Here is a 15,705-nt window from a genome sequence, read left to right as displayed (position 1 = left end):
CTTGGATTGGCTAAGACACTGGGAAGAGGATCAAGACTGTAATCATCCTATGGAAATGTGCTGTACATGGGGTTTTGCACAGGAAGAGCCTGAGTAAAGGTCAGAATGTATGGAGATCCATCTTTTCGGTGCCAATTTTGCAGCCACCATGCTTTCCCCACAGCTGCATTGGCTGCCCTCATCCTGAACTGGATCTTGGCATTTGTTGGCATGCAGCCTCTGCCCCTCTCTCTTCCCGATCAGGTATTTGACATCATGCCGCTGTATGGGATGCTGGAGCCGAGTGAGATCCAGCGGATGACCTTCACATTCTATGGCCATGCTGACATTGTTGCTCGTGTCAAAGCCATCTGTGAGGTGGAAGGGGGGCCCACTTACGAGATCCTACTGAGGGGTGAGGCCTCCCTTGTGAGTTATGCATTTGACAGGAAGGAGATTGACTATGGACTCCAGGTAAGTGAAAGCTGCACACACTTGACTCTGCAGGCCTCCAGCAGGTCACTTCAGTTATTTTCCCAATAAACATGCCTTGCTGAAATCTCCCCCTGTGCTTTCCTCCAACCCACCATCCTATGATGAAAATGTTTTGCAGAAGTTTATGGTGGGTTGAGTCTTATGGGGACTTTTTCAAGCCTAAACTTATAGAATGGGTTTCCTAATTGCCTCTGAAGTATTTATTATATGCAAGAGAACACAAAAATGCTTCTGATCACAGTAGACCACTGGAAGCTTCCTCTTCCTCACCTCCCACCCATTTCTTGTTTACACCTAGTTCACACCCACTTCCCAAAAGGGAGCCCAACTTCTTTGCCTTTATATATGCTTCCCCTCCACATGACATCCCACCCCACAATACCCCTCAGATGGAAGAGTGTCTGTCAAGTCCACTGGATTTCTTATACCTCAGAAAATGGGCTCTCAGGCTCCAGGTGTTGCTTCTGCTTATACCCTTCAAACTTCCACTCTACATGCTTCTTTCTTGAATTGCACATTCTATGTAAGAACCATGCTGTCTGTCCCCCTCCCCACAAGGACCCTGCTGAAAAGGACAGTTTTCCCCTCTTCATTGGGCCCTATTGAAAGAGTTCAACAACACCTACTAAGCCTGCATTAACCTTGCCTAAAGTGATATTTATTCAGGGAGAGAATTTGGGTTCTCCTTGGCTCTCCACTTCCTCCTCCTCACCACAGCAAAACCTGCAGTGCACCTCCACTGCCTTTATACCCCTGAGAGGCTTGTTGAGCCCAAGAACTGGGGTGGCAGTAGGGAAGATTCTTTCCCTAGATATCTGCTCTCTGATTAACCAACCATTCTCAGGTGGCCTCTGTCAGGTCCTTATGCCTCTAATACATGCACCCCTCCAAGAAGAAGTCATCCCAGCAGCTGACCTTCTCTCAGGGTTGGGCAAAGCCAATTTTACAGCATGGTTTGATCCACAAGGCCACTCCCTCCACCTGCCCTACACCTTGTGCAGCTGACCCCTGCGGAAAGCAGGATTGAACTCTCCACACATCAGCTGATGTGCAGGGAGTTCAATCCTGCTCGGTCGTTATCCCTACCCCACAGCCAACTTTGGCAGGTGACTGAAACAACTCATCTGTTCATCACCTGGCATCAAATGACCGAGAGGCAGGTGATTCTTCTCCCCTGCCAAAGTTGGCCCCCATGGTAGGATTAAAAGATCTGGCTTGCCAGACCAAAAAGATTCCCCACCGGGTTAAGGTTAGGGTGTTAGGATTAGGGGGATGGGGGTTCAGGTTCAGGGATGCAAGGCGACATAGATAGTGCATTCACATGATCTGAGGATATACAGCGACGCTACCAAATCTTTCTTAAAATAAGATTTCTGGTGACTTAGGAGGGTCCTGCTCAAGTGAAACATCTGGAGATATTTTGTTGCTGACAAGATCATCAAAATACAGCAGACTAGTGCTGGTTGGACAACTTTACAAATGTGCAGAGCATCATGTATGATGTGGTGCTGGAAATATTACATGATCTCCTCCCAAACAGCTGGTTGGTGTTGAGTCAGAGGAGGGATGGAAAGAAGGACTCAGGGCAAGATGCTTTCAGCATTGCAGCAAAAGGTTTGCATGTTCATATTGGCATCACTCTCTTTTCTCTCCCTAAGCCTTTTGATCAGATATGTGTGACTGAGATTACGCTGAAAAATACAGGAAAAGTTGGATTTGAGTACTTTGTGACTAACACCATTGCAGCTTCAGCCAACAACCCTGCACCTGGTGTGCCACTGACTCTGCCTGTTTCTGTGAGTAAGAGCAGAAGCCGGATAGATGCTGTTGTGTTTAAGGGTCACTTCTTTATGCATTTTGACTTTTGAATTATTGTGCAGATTGTGCAAAGCAAGGCAGGCTCTTGTAAATGTGTCATTAGAATTCAGGTGGAATCTGCCTTCAAGCATGAACCCTTTTAAAGTTAAGGCTTCCTTCCTTCCTTCCTTCCTTCCTTCCTTCCTTCCTTCCTTCCTTCCTGGGCCTCTCTGTCTGTCTGTTCTCTGGAAAGAGCTTTCCTTTAAGATAACTCATTCATCTCACAAAGACTCAGGCTGAGCAGCACCCCCCCGCCCCTCTGTCCGAGGTGAAGTCCATCCTATAGATGTCAGAAGGGAGGTTTTTGGTGTGGAGAGCCTTCCTCTTTTGCTACTTGCTCTAGGTTCCTTTCTTGTAGGTGGGTCAGCATTGAGCCAGTTGCTCTTTCACAACAAGAGAGGGGAGCACTGACCATTTTCCTAACTGGAGGGAAATGCCCCTTAAGTGTTTAGTTATTTGGTGCCTCACCAAGAAAGCCTGTACTTTTCTTAGCGCAGGCCTGTGAGATGCCCACCAAATCCTGTCCCTGCTCATCTTGGGTGGGAAGAAGTAAAATTTCCAGCAACAATAAAATTCAAAAAGGTGGGGAGATGGCAACCCTGCCCCTAGACTAGAGACACTGGAGACACTGGCACAGTCCATCAATCTGGGACTGGGTCTGTGAAGATGCCATACTATCCATGCCATCATCTCTTTCCATTCCTTTAATGCTTACTTGGGAATTTCTTTGAAAGCTCAAATCCTTCTGTATATTTAAATGACAAAAGCAAATGTGCTTAATTTGCATGATGTCTCTGGTCACTAAACCTGGCTTTTATTTGGTGGGAAATCTAAATTTAAAAAACAATGCAAGAGTTTACACAACCATCTGTGTAACAGGCTAACGTAATGTTTCTCACTGATCCAGTCCGTGCCCAAGACAAAGAAGATGCCAGGCTGTCCACTTAAACCATTCTATGAAGGCAAGATTGCTCAGCCCTCTATTTGGCAAGGAGCAGTGTTACCTATTCAGGATTCTCCCACTTGTATCTCCTAGAGTTATATTGAATCCGGGAAGGAGCAGGTGTTGAAGGTATATTATTTGCCTGGCATTCCGGAGGTCTTCCAAAGAACCTTCCAGATCCAGGTGGCCCACATGGATCCAGAACTCATCACCCTGAAAGGAGAAGGAATCTTCCCCAGAATTTGCGTGGATCTACCCATAAATGTTAAAGGTAGGGGTTAGTATCCTAGAGCTTCCACCTTCCTTGGAAAGTGCAGCTCCATCCCTGGTCCAAACTCTCACCCCTTTGTGCTTGCTGTAGGAAATGACCGGTACAGCATCCTCCTAAGAGAAGTCAAGGAACGCATGGAGCAGGATTCACACAAAGATTCCATCAGTAACTCGGAGGCAGTGGGCACAGACCCAACCATGGAGGAATCCAACTCTGTAGTAAGATTAAAAGCTCCTTTGCTTGCTTGTGAGCTAGGCTGGGCTGGGCTGGGCTGTGTGAGGGCTGGAGTTGACGTGGGACACATTGGCAGGGGGAACTGGAATTATTATTATTATTATTATTATTATTATTATTATTATTATTATTATTATTATTTTATTTTATACCCTGCCCATCTGGCTGGGTTTCCCCAGCCACTCTGGGCAGCTTCCAATTGAATATTAAAATACAATAGTCTATTAAACATTAAAAGCTTCCCAAAACTGGAAGAGCCATGCAAGCCACACAGGTCTGACATGCAGAAGGAAGGGCTGAGCAGGAGCACAAAATGGCAGATGGCTTCTTCAGAAGGGCAAAAGTGGGCATTGGCAACCATGGAGGTGTAGGAGGCCAGTAGATCAAAAGCAACTGATAGAAAAGGGAGCTTTCTGGTGCTGATGCTGTAGGGGTAGCAGGAAGGACTGTGCAGGATTGGGGTCAGGTTGGCTGACTGTCTCCTTGGTCTTGATAGCTTGCCATGCAAGTGCAGTTGGAGGTGGAGAGGCTCCTTGTTCGAGAACATGCCTTGGAGCAGCAGATGCAGCTTTCTCGTGACCCAAAGGAGGACCCTGCCATCAGCCAGCGAATTCGCCGCAGATTTGTCAAGTGGGTGCAGATCTCCTCCCTATGGCCATTTCCCCAGACTGCAGGGTTATGAGGGGGACTCCCAGCACCTGAGTACTTGGAAATAAGTGGAGAATCTCAGGAAACTGCCTGGTCCTCCCAATCCACCCAGTTTCCTCTGCCTCTGGGAAGTGGGGAAGCTTTCACCATGTGAAGTTTCTTGGCTTCGCTGGCAATCTCTATTTGGGCAGTCTGCAATCTGTAGCAAGCCATCAGACTCTGTCAGAGATGCATGGGGAGTCAACCCATGGCTTGTCCAGGTATTCTTAGCTGAATGCTGTTTTGAATCTACCTACATTTGAACTATAATAATAATAATAATATAAGGGGAGCCTACTGGATCAGCCAACAGCCCATCTAGTCCATCATCCTATTTTCACAGCAGATGCCTGTGGGAAACCTTGAAGCAGAATCTGAGCACAAAATCACTCTCCCTTCCTGTGGTCTCTAGTAACTGGCATTCAGGAGTATTTCTGCTTCCAGCTGTGGAGGCAGAGCATAGCCTTCATGGTTAGTAGCAACTGATAACCTTTCTTCTTCATGAAGTTGTCCAGTCCTCTTTGAAAACCATCCAGGTTCATGTCCATCACTGTCTCCTATGGGAGCAAGTTCCATATTTTAATAGTGCTACATGAAGAAGCATTTTCTTTTACCTTTCCTGTATCTTCCAACATTCAACTTCATTGGATAATAAAAGTAATCCCCTCCCAAAGGGCTGCAGTGCCATTTCTGTGATTGGCACAATGTTACTTTCTGCTCTGCTTCCCTCTGCCATAAGTATGCTCTGGCACTTAAGTGAAATGCTTAAATCCTCAAAGTCCTGTTGAAAATGCAGCCCTTGCTATCCAGCTGAGCATCAAACATCTATTTACAACCAGCCGTTGCTACTTTTTCAGAGCACAACTCCCTGAGTACATCTTAGACTTTGGCTACATCATCCTGGGCACCGTCCGGACCCACATTATCAAAATCACCAACACTGGCCAGTTTCCTGTGTCCTTCTATGCAGATAGGCGGAACTTGCGGGACTCAGGTAATAAGAAGATCTGGTTCCTTTTCATTTCTAGCTCAGCCTATCCTGAAAACTTGATTGATCAGTAATTGAATGGGAAAAGCATATATAAATATATTAAAAACCCAATGAATTTGCCACCAGTACAAGCCCTTCCCCTCCCACCCCAATTGTTTTACTCTCAGACACTGAACACTTTTTTCCAAATAAGGTTTTCTTCCGCATCCAGTTGCCCACTATGGGCAGAGTATGGCTAAGCACAAAGACCAAAGAGAGAAGGAGATGTGTGTCATCTGCAGATTGATGGCCCTGTCAGGATTCACATCTGATCCTGCTCAGTTTGCCCTGTGCTGGGAAGATTATTATGGTTGGAATGGCTGCTCATCTGACTGCTGTGAAGATGGTCAGTGGTTCTCTCAGCCCCAAATTCTTGAAATAACACTACACAGAGCCCTCCCTACAATTGTATTTCTATGGTCTGAGATTTGCCTATCAGCAATACAGCTATGTGGACGTAGCCCCTTCTCATGCTAATTAGCAAGAATATGCATTTGTTAGGTTTGGCTGCTAATTTCCCACATTCAGTTTCTCTCAGAGGGAATTGTACCAAGCAGGCAAGCCTGACATGGCTGCGCTGCCTCCAGTTTTCCAACCCCAGGGGCTTCCTCAGCCTAACCTACTCCCTGGGTATGGGAGATAAAAAGGGTGGAGAGAGAACCTTGTGCAGCCATTCTAAGCTCCTTGTTGGAAGAGTGTCATGTCGGTGTAATTGAAAACAAACAAACCAATGGCTGATTCCTCCCTGCACACCTGAATTGGCAAGGAATGACATTGTTGCTCTTTTGAGCCAGGTTTCGACACAGAGCTGGACAGAGTGAAGAACCTGCCCTACTGCGAGACGGAGACATTTGGAGTACGATTTGATCCCCAGAGTGCCAACCAGCCCCTGGGAGAGGTGGAAGTGATCCTGCCAGTCAAGGTGCCTTTCATTTCGCAGCCCTCCATGCTGCACTGCCTTGGGGCCCTTGGCTGAGGCTGGGGATGGGGAAGGAATTTGGGAAATTGGAAAAATGGGACACTGCAAGGAACTGAAACTAGTGGGTTCAGCCCTCCTAATTGACATGTCCTACAAGGCAGGCAAAGTTTATGATGCATCACAGCTAGGATGTAACTTTCAGAAAGAAATGCAGTCATCAGCAGAGCCATGAACACCCACTTCATTTGTAGCTACAGCTGGCCTCCCATGATCCACTTTGAAGTCCTTGGAGTTAAGACAAAGCCTGCCATGAATTATGGAGCCACATGGGTGGGCAGGGGAGACCAGCAACTGGACAACTGCATGGGGATTTATGGAGGGCAGCTGTATAGGCCATAGTAAAGGGGAAGGGACATAGCTGTGTGGTAGAGCACTTGCCTGGCATGTAGACTGTCCCAAGCTCAATCTCTAGCAGCATCTCCACTTAGGGATGGGATAAGATTTCCTATCTGAAACCCTGGAGAGTCGATCCCTGTCAGTGTTGACTGTATTGGCCTATATGGACCCATAGTCTGACTCAGTATAAGGCAGCTTTCTGTGTTCCTAAGAACGGCTTAGGAAGGCCACATCTGACTCCAAGGCAGACATTGTGCTCCAAGAAGTGCCATAGGCAAACTGAGCCCTTATAACTAGAGCAATTCTTTCTGTCTGAACTGAGCCCAGCTCTCTTTGGTCAGACCAGGCTCCTTAAAAGTGCTCTGGCCTGGAGTATAACACTCCTTCGGGACACAACAATGCTGTAGAATGGAGTGTGAGAGGTGAGGCCATGCCAAATTTTAGCATTGCACAGGGCAGTGCTGAAATTTGAGAGCCCCATATCTGCCACTGTGGCTCTGCCCACTTGTCAAACCTGGCCTGTGAGTGGTGGGGGAGAGACCGATCCTGTAGCTCCAGGCTCAATCTGCAGCACATATATATGATTTCTCCACCATTTGATACCTGCATGGTGCCCCAAGTGCTATTAAGCGTACAGTGGTACCTTGGTTTACAAACTTAATCCATTCCAGAAGTCTATTCTTAAACCAAAACCGTTCTTAAACTGAGGTGTGCTTTCCCTAATGACGCCTCCTCACCGTTTGGATTCCGTTTTTAGACCGAGGTAAAGTTTGCAAACCGGGATACTACTTCTGGTTTTGCAGAGTTCGTAAACCAAATAGTTCGTAAACAGGACTGTTCTTAAACTGAGGTACCACTGTATGTGTGTTAGAGGTTCCCATTTCCTGCACATGGTGCTTAGGTCCTGTTTGTTGTTTTTCTCCAGGTCCTGACCGGACCCACATTCAACATCTCTCTACGTGCCATGGTGATTATGCCATCTCTCTGCATGTCCAATGACAATTTGGAGTTTGCTGCCACTCAGTGCGGCCAGTGCCAAGTCGAGACAATCCAACTTCACAACCAGCTCCAGGTCACCTGTGAGTGGTTTGCCACCAGCAGCGAGCAAATAAAAAAGGTAAAGTAGACCTGGCCACAGGCTTCTCTTTCCCCTTTTCTGACCATCAGGTTCCACCCTGCTCTTTCCACGAGGGTTGCCACCTCATCAGAAATGAGTCAGCCTCTCAGAAATGAGCAGCTCAATCTCCAGAAACTGACCAGTGAATCTTTGCACTGGATAGAGATTAAGTTGTACTTAAAGGTGTAGCTACAGATGATAGCTGAAAAGCTGACAGAATCTGCCCTCCTTTTTCTACTCTTGAGGCTGAGTCCTTTTGATCCATAAAGCACTGAGGCAAGGTCTCCAGAGGTTCAGAAAGGCAAGTACTCAGAGGCAGGCCCTGTAGCTGGTTAAGCCCACAACAGGCAATTCAGCTTCAGACTCACTTGAGCCACTGAAGAATGCAAAATAAAATAAAACAGTGAGGTAAAACACTCTCCTCAGAGAGCATTGCTGCTGCAATGAGGAAAGCATCTTTTCCCTTCCCCGTCACCCTAAACTGGGGAAACCTTTTATTCTTGTGCCTATGGATGGAGGGCACCACCACCCAGGGTGCACTGAATTGCCAAGAAACATTGGTCCATCTACCTGGCTAGCAGGTTGCTGCATGTAACAAGACAGCAGGCACCTGAATTTCAGATGCAGTTAGGGTGGGAACAGGTCTGTTCACAATAGCACAGAGATCCATTGCTCAGTGATGTCATTGTTTGTTGTATGTTTAGGTGGACAAGCACATGCCAATGGCCTTACGTCGGAAGATGCGCCGTGAGTTAAAACACAAGCCCAATGTCTTTGAGATGATCCCTCCCTATGGGATTCTGGCTCCGGGGGAGAGGCTCAATGTGCAAGTCAAGTTTGCACCCAGAGAAGAGGTAGGAGGTCAGGATGCTGTTCATGCTATTGAACAGTTGCAACTCTCGTTGCAAAGAGGGTTCAATGGTAGCACATGAGAGTCCTCTAGTCAGTATTTGGAGGGGGGAGTGATGATTTAAATGATTCATTTGGTGACAGTTAGTGTGAATTATTTTAGCTTTTTAAATGTTGGCAGACAGGTCAACAAGTCTCTTAGAGTTGAACCACAGCATTGATAGCCCTGTTATTGATAACATTGAAAGCGATGATGTTTTGGAATGGAAGGCTAGGTCAGCGGTGTGTTCACCCAGAGTCCTTAAGGATCAGAACATGGGAAGGAACTTGGCCTCATTGAACATAGAGCACATGAGGTTAATAAAAGCTGTTGAGAATAGGCTAGGGCCAGAACAAGTTGGGGAGAAAGTGACTATTCTGTTCCATTTGGAGTGCTTTAACTTGTTTTTATAATAGGAATGGTTTTATCTGTTTTTTAATAATGACATGTTGTATTGTTGTGAAAGATGGGTAAGAAATTTTACAAATGACAAATAACAAATAAATAAGGTATCAACAGCTTTAGCCTTGATAGCCAAGAGGGCTTTTCCAGTTTAGAGGGTTAAAGAAAAGTGCTGATGACAGGCCATGAGGGATGAGAGGAATCTTGGTCTGGCCCAGCAAAACAATCAAAAATCTTGTGGCACCTTCCAGGCTAATATATATTTCATGGCAGGAGGTTTCATGGGCTAGAGAGAGCCTGCGTTATCAAACATCAAGTGCTGCCTTCTGCTGGCAGGTGTATTTATATCAGCATGGGTGGTGGAAGAGAATGTTATAACAGAGTGAGGCCAGAACTCCCAGCATTATAATAGATGGGTAGTTGACATTACTATGCTGAGCACAAATGTAGAGCAAGACAATGCAACAAGTATGAATCCATGGGCATAGTTTTCTTACGACTGCTAGGCAAGAGCTAAACTTGGGCCTTTCTATATTCTTTCTTTCTTTCTTTCTTTCTTTCTTTCTTTCTTTCTTTCTTTCTTTCTTTCTTTCTTTCTTATATAAAAAGAGGTTGGATGGTCATCTGTCAGGGATTCTTTAGCTGTGAATCCTGCATTGCAGAGAGTTGGACAAGCAGGGGTCAGCAACCTTTTTCAGCCATGGGCTGGTCCACCGTCCCTCAGACCATGTGGTGGGCCAGACTATACTTTGAAGGAAAAAACTGAACGAATTCCTATGCCCCACAAATAACCCAGAGATGCATTTTAAATAAAAGGACACATTCTACTCATGTAAAAACACGCTGATTCCCGGACCATCGGTGGGCCGGATTGAGAAGGCGATTGGGCCGCATCCAGCCCACAGGCCTTAGGTTGCCTACCCCTGGACGAGATGAATCTTGGTGTCCCTTCCATCTCTACAGTTCTGTGAAATAATCTCTCCAACTTTGGTTATCTTAGAAATCCTACCGCCACTACCTGATTCTGAGCATTTCCCAGAGCACCCAGCAGCTGCAGCTGAATGTCTCTGGGCAAGGTCTGGAGCCGCGTCTAGAGTTCACTCCTTCCATTCTGGAACTTGGGCCCCTCTTGCCTTACGCCGTTGGGGATGAGGCTGAAGTGGTGGTGAAGAACCCTTGCAGCTTCCCCATTGAATTCTACTCCTTGGAATTTGACCAGCAGTATCTGTTGGAAGAGCGGGTAAGAACCAAGCACACTTCCTCCCATCTGAGGCTGCAAACTCTAGCTGTGCATACTCTGCTAATCACACTGTTCAAAGTGTGGTACAGTGTCAACAACAGATGGTGGGCTCAAGTCTAACAGGTTATGGGCAAACTGACTTCTACAAGTTGAACACTGCAGCAATTCAGGGTCATTCATACTGGCCTTAATGGAGCACTGGCCAGACTCCACATGAGACAGTTCTTTGTATCCTTATATATCTGCTTGGTTTTAGATTCTGCGGATGTTGAAGGGCTATGACACCCATAACATGCTTCTGTTGCCTCCTCGCATCCCTGGGGAGAAGCTGCCTTTTGAAGTCCTGGAATATTATGAGGAGCAGAAGAAGTTTCAAGGTGACCAGGAGACAGTTAATCAGGAAAATGGTGAGCTGAGGAGACTGGGCTTTTTGGAGAGTCCAGCTGCATGGGGTGGCTATTTTTGGACATCAGAGAGGGTGTAAGGGGACTGACTAATTCCAGCTACCTGCTGTGCTCATTTCTAGATTTTGCATCTACTCCTGGAATGAAAAGGTGGGATAATGCCTTGCTAGTCATTCTCACGGTAGACCCATTGAGGTTAATGGACATGACTAATTTAGGTTCATTAATTTCAGTGGGTGAAGAATCGTAGAGTTGGAAGGGACCATGAGAGTCACCTAGTGTAACCTCCTGCAACGCAGGAATCTTTTGGCCAATGTGTACTCTGAGTAGGAATTAGTTGGATACAACCATGTGCCTGCAACTTTCATTATTTAATGTGACAAAAGAGTTCTGCAAGTATTACTCAAACTATCCAGGAGCATTGCCTAAAGTGGGAACCCAAAGTGATGTCAGGTCTGACACACTGCTTCCATATCATCTGACTACACCTATTCCAGTATTAAAGGAGGCCCTACCTGATTCACAACTGCCTTCCCCCTGCAGCCCCAAAATTCTGGGGCTGCATACACACCATTCATTTAAAGCACATTTGAAACACATCGGTTCCCCAAAGAATCCTGGGAATAGTAGTTTACAAACTACAGTCCCCAGGATTATTGAATTGGGGGTGGGGCATGTTCCTTAAAGATTTGCAGCCCAAGGGTATGGTCTAAGTGCCAGGCCAGGGGAATCCCTTCTCCCACCTTGGCACATCTGCATGCTTCCCATTGACCGGACTTGTGACTTGCTTCCCCACACAGACTTGGCTGCTGTGATTGAATTCCCTCTCCTTTTACCAACACCCCCGCCCAGTGCTAATCCCTACATCACCACACCTTCACAGGATGGACTACATAGAGCATGAACTGGGTGGGTGGTATAAATCATTATCCCTTCATTCCAAAGCCATGGTGTCTTTCAAAAGCAGCCTCTGCCCATTTTATTTTACAATTGGTTAAGGTGAGCCATACATAAATGCAGTTATTTGTCCAGGCAACACAATCTGAAGGCTAGAAGATAGTCTTCTGTGTTTTTGAGCCTATTTCCAAGAGCTGATTGGTGCTAGTGGCAAAAACATCTGGAAGGTGCCAAGTTGGCAAAGGTTGGTCTATAGAGAATGGCGTGTCCTTCACTGGTTTGCTTTGGTTAAGACCAAGTTTGGGGAACTTCTGAAAGTGCCACCAGTACATTACTTGATGTCTCTTGTATGCACTGTGACATCTGCTCTCCTTTCCTCTTTAGTGGAAGATGAAGAAAATGCTTTACTTTCTGATCATGGGATGAAGCTCCTCCCTTCCAGTGCTGGGCAAACAACATCCACGGCGGCCTCTGCTCATCCTTCTCTTTCCCTTAATGAGGATACCAGAACTTTCAGGGTGGAATCGAAATTTGATCAGGAGGAAGAGGAGGAAGAGGAGGGGACAGACAGAGGACAAGGTGAGTGAGAGCTTCTGGTCTGCTGGGACAGTGAAAAGAGCATGTCATCATTACCACTGAAAAAAGAAAATGTATGTGATGTAATGGGGAAAGATTTAGACATCCACATAGTGACATTTTGCTGCCACCTCATGGTGAAAATCTATAAGGAACTAGATCAGGAGAAAGCTTATACCAAGAACAAACTTAGTTGGTCTCTAAGGTGCTACTGGACATTTAATTTTTTTTATATATATATTTCGACTGCGTCAGACCAACACGACTACCTACCTGAATCTAGATCAGGAGAGTTTAGGTTCCACATGTGTTGGAATTGTGGACCAGTGCATGTTTTCCAAATCTCGAAAATACCTGGCTTGACAAAATCCTTTTGACCCATAATTGTGTTGCATGCCATCTCCTGCAAACTTTGTTCTCCAGCATGAAGCAACTGCAGAAGTTGTAGTGGAAATACATTATCTTGACTTTTCCCATTGGACAAAGGCTTAAGCCCTGTCCACCCATTGCTTGTGCACAGGCCCTCACTATGTTGACAGAGGAATGAGGCTTCACTCTTGGCTTGTCTCCCCTGATATTGCTGATCTTTTTTGCATATTATGTTCAGGGGTCTGTGGTGAAATTCCAATGCACAGTGTTTGATCAATGCACATGACAGCATTGGTAAGAAGTCACATAAAGGGTGTTGAGGCTGGAGGGACAGAGCGAGCAATAGAAAGAAGAGAGCTACAAGTACATTAATAATGTGATAAATTAAAACAAAAACATTTCTTGCCCTGCCTGACAGGATCAGTATAAATTGTTCAAAATAAGCTCATTCAAACAGATTACGTACAGGTTCTGGAGTTAGATTTATTTATTTTTAATCCCAGAGCAAATGTATAGATATATACTGTCTGTTGCAGTAAAGGATTAAAAAAGCCACGGACACCCCTGCCATCTGCAGCAGCAAAGATGAGAGAGTGGCATTCCTTACTGGGCTTAAGGACTTCTCCCATTTGGCCAACCCTCTGTTCCTCCTTGAAAATAAAAGGGTCTGTGCAATTTCTGAAGATGTACTATTTGTACCTGACATCTTTCCTTTCTGAAGCCCTTTGAAGGATATGGCCTTTGAGCAAGCTGTCTATAGCCCTGATTCCTTTTCAGGAGGGAGTCAGCAAAGTGTGATCAAGAATAAGGAAGCTGTTGGAGAGCTAGACAACAACCCTGTCTCAAAAGCCATTGCGCGTCACCTTGGCATTGATATATCTCCAGAAGGACGGGCTGCCAGGAACCGCAGGGGCATTGCCATCATCATCCATGGTGCTCCCCTTACAGGTACAGAGACCACCTCGGAGAGCAGGGCTACATCTGTGGTGACTGTATACTCCCATATGGTATCTGAGTATCACCATGTGCTCTGAGATCTCACTGACATCCTCTGTTTTTTTGCAGCTCTCTTCTGAATATTTTTTAGTTTGTGAACAACTTTTGGGGGGGCTGAAAGACTCGAGGTATTTTCTTACCAAGGCTGATTCTAACTGTGGGCTAAGCTAGAGGTGTGCTTAATGCAGAGCAGGCAGAGTGACCTGCCTTGTTCTTCCTTGATGAATGGCGGGTGCTAGGGAGAGGGAATTTGCCCTGGGAAGGCAGCCATGTTCCTGTTTTATGAGAGTCTGTTGAGAACTCCCATTAGAACTCTCCCCAGACCCCACCCATCCATCACTACTGGCCCTTCTGATTCACTCCCCCCCCCCATGTTTTTGTCTTACTGGACTATGTCCTTGAATTATTGCTTATCTGGAAGAGAGGGGTAAGTGAGAGAGTATGTAGAAACTGGCTTACTGTTCACATTATTGTTCCACCCACTTTTGCTTCTGGCCCCACCCCCCACTGCCATGTGGCCCTCAGAAAGTTGTCCAGAAGAGAATGTGGCCCTTAGACTGAAAAAGCCCCTCCATCCCAGATATAAAGGGATGTCAATAAATGATGGGTGGTGAAAGTGTGTGTGTGTTTAGCAATACCTTTGTCTCTGATTCCTCTAGGAAAGTCCAGTGCGGCCATCACCCTTGCCAAACACTACAGTGCTGCTTGCTTATCCATTGATTCTGTGGTCTTGGAAGCCATCTCTGATGGGAACACTTCAGCAGGGCTTCGTGCTCGTGAACTCTGCATCCGAGCCGCCATTGAACTGGCACAACGGGAAAATGAAGAGGGGGGTAAGTGGGGATTGGGGGGGTTGTGGGGGTCTTCAACATCATGGCAAGTACACATCTGGCCTTTGCCTGTCCTCCCTATAGCCCATCCTCAGTGAACATTTACTCTCTTCTCAGGACCAGCTTGACTCTCACTCCAGTAGGGTATATCCAGTGGTGGGGTAGTAGTTAGAGCATTGGAATAGGACTTGGGAAACAAGGGATCAAAATCCATACTCGGCCACTTAAATCCCCACTCAGCCTCAGCTCACTGAGTGATAACCTTGGGCCAGTCATGGTCTCTGAGCCTAACCTACCTCGCAGGGTTGTTATGGTAATTAAATGAGATGGGGAAGAACCACGTATGCCATCTTGAGTTCTTTGGAGGAAAAGATGGCATAGAAATGTAACAATTAAATAGCAAATACTCTCCCATGGGACGCGGGTGGCACTGTGGGTAAAACCTCAGTGCCTAGGGCTTGCCGACCGCATGGTCGGCGGTTCGAATCCCCGCGGCGGGGTGAGCTCCCGTCTTTCGGTCCCAGCTCCTGCCCACCTAGCAGTTCGAAAGCACCCCTAAGTGCAAGTAGATAAATAGGGACTGCTTTATAGCGGGAAGGTAAACGGCGTTTCCGTGTGCTGCGCTGGTGCTGGCTCGCCAGAGCAGCTTCGTCACGCTGGCCACGTTACCCGGAAGTGTCTGCGGACAGCGCTGGCCCCCGGCCTCTTAAGTGAGATGGGCGCACAACCCTAGAGTCAGAAACTACTGGCCCGTATGGGCAGGGGTACCTTTACCTTTACCTTTACTCTCCCATAGGGAAACTACTTGAAGGTATGTCTTGCCTAGCGACAAATTAGGAAAACCTTAATGTTATCATGAAGGCTGTGGAGGCCTGAGCTGACCCAATAGTGACCTCAGTATGAATGTTCTGCAACCCTACATCTGAGAGGGCCTCTAGCAGCTCAGTCAGGGAGGCTACATGCCCAGTCTGACCTTTTGGCCCCAAACTAGATACAGGCCCTCAAAACCTGGCCCTGGGTAAAGAGGCCTAGTGGAAGAGAGCACAGCACTCCCTCCCCTTGCTTATGCTGACACTGCAATGGGTAGCCAGGCAGACATAGTTGGCTGAGGCCAACCTTTCCCAATTCACCCACTGAGATCACATCACTATGCCTTGCCAAGTTTGGATGATGA

At 46.6% G+C, this 15,705-nt stretch overlaps 1 protein-coding gene across 2 annotated transcripts in view; it reads left to right on the top strand.

Annotated features, from left to right (window-relative positions):
• Positions 1 to 15,705, top strand: part of HYDIN (HYDIN axonemal central pair apparatus protein) — a 135,688-nt gene that overhangs the window by 67,610 nt on the left and 52,373 nt on the right. For both annotated transcript variants that reach the window (XM_081872290.1, XM_081872291.1), the window contains exons 27-40: positions 244 to 453; positions 2,133 to 2,270; positions 3,368 to 3,545; positions 3,636 to 3,763; positions 4,276 to 4,409; positions 5,324 to 5,460; positions 6,291 to 6,418; positions 7,737 to 7,928; positions 8,633 to 8,782; positions 10,220 to 10,459; positions 10,716 to 10,866; positions 12,145 to 12,339; positions 13,483 to 13,653; positions 14,361 to 14,534. In XM_081872290.1, coding sequence (XP_081728416.1) covers positions 244 to 453; positions 2,133 to 2,270; positions 3,368 to 3,545; positions 3,636 to 3,763; positions 4,276 to 4,409; positions 5,324 to 5,460; positions 6,291 to 6,418; positions 7,737 to 7,928; positions 8,633 to 8,782; positions 10,220 to 10,459; positions 10,716 to 10,866; positions 12,145 to 12,339; positions 13,483 to 13,653; positions 14,361 to 14,534 — 2,326 coding nt within the window. The remainder of the gene's footprint in view (positions 1 to 243; positions 454 to 2,132; positions 2,271 to 3,367; positions 3,546 to 3,635; positions 3,764 to 4,275; positions 4,410 to 5,323; positions 5,461 to 6,290; positions 6,419 to 7,736; positions 7,929 to 8,632; positions 8,783 to 10,219; positions 10,460 to 10,715; positions 10,867 to 12,144; positions 12,340 to 13,482; positions 13,654 to 14,360; positions 14,535 to 15,705) is intronic.

This window comes from Podarcis erhardii, assembly GCF_964252035.2.
Source record: "Podarcis erhardii genome assembly, chromosome: 7".
Taxonomy (NCBI): domain Eukaryota; kingdom Metazoa; phylum Chordata; class Lepidosauria; order Squamata; family Lacertidae; genus Podarcis; species Podarcis erhardii.
This window is presented reverse-complemented; position numbering and strand designations above follow the sequence as displayed.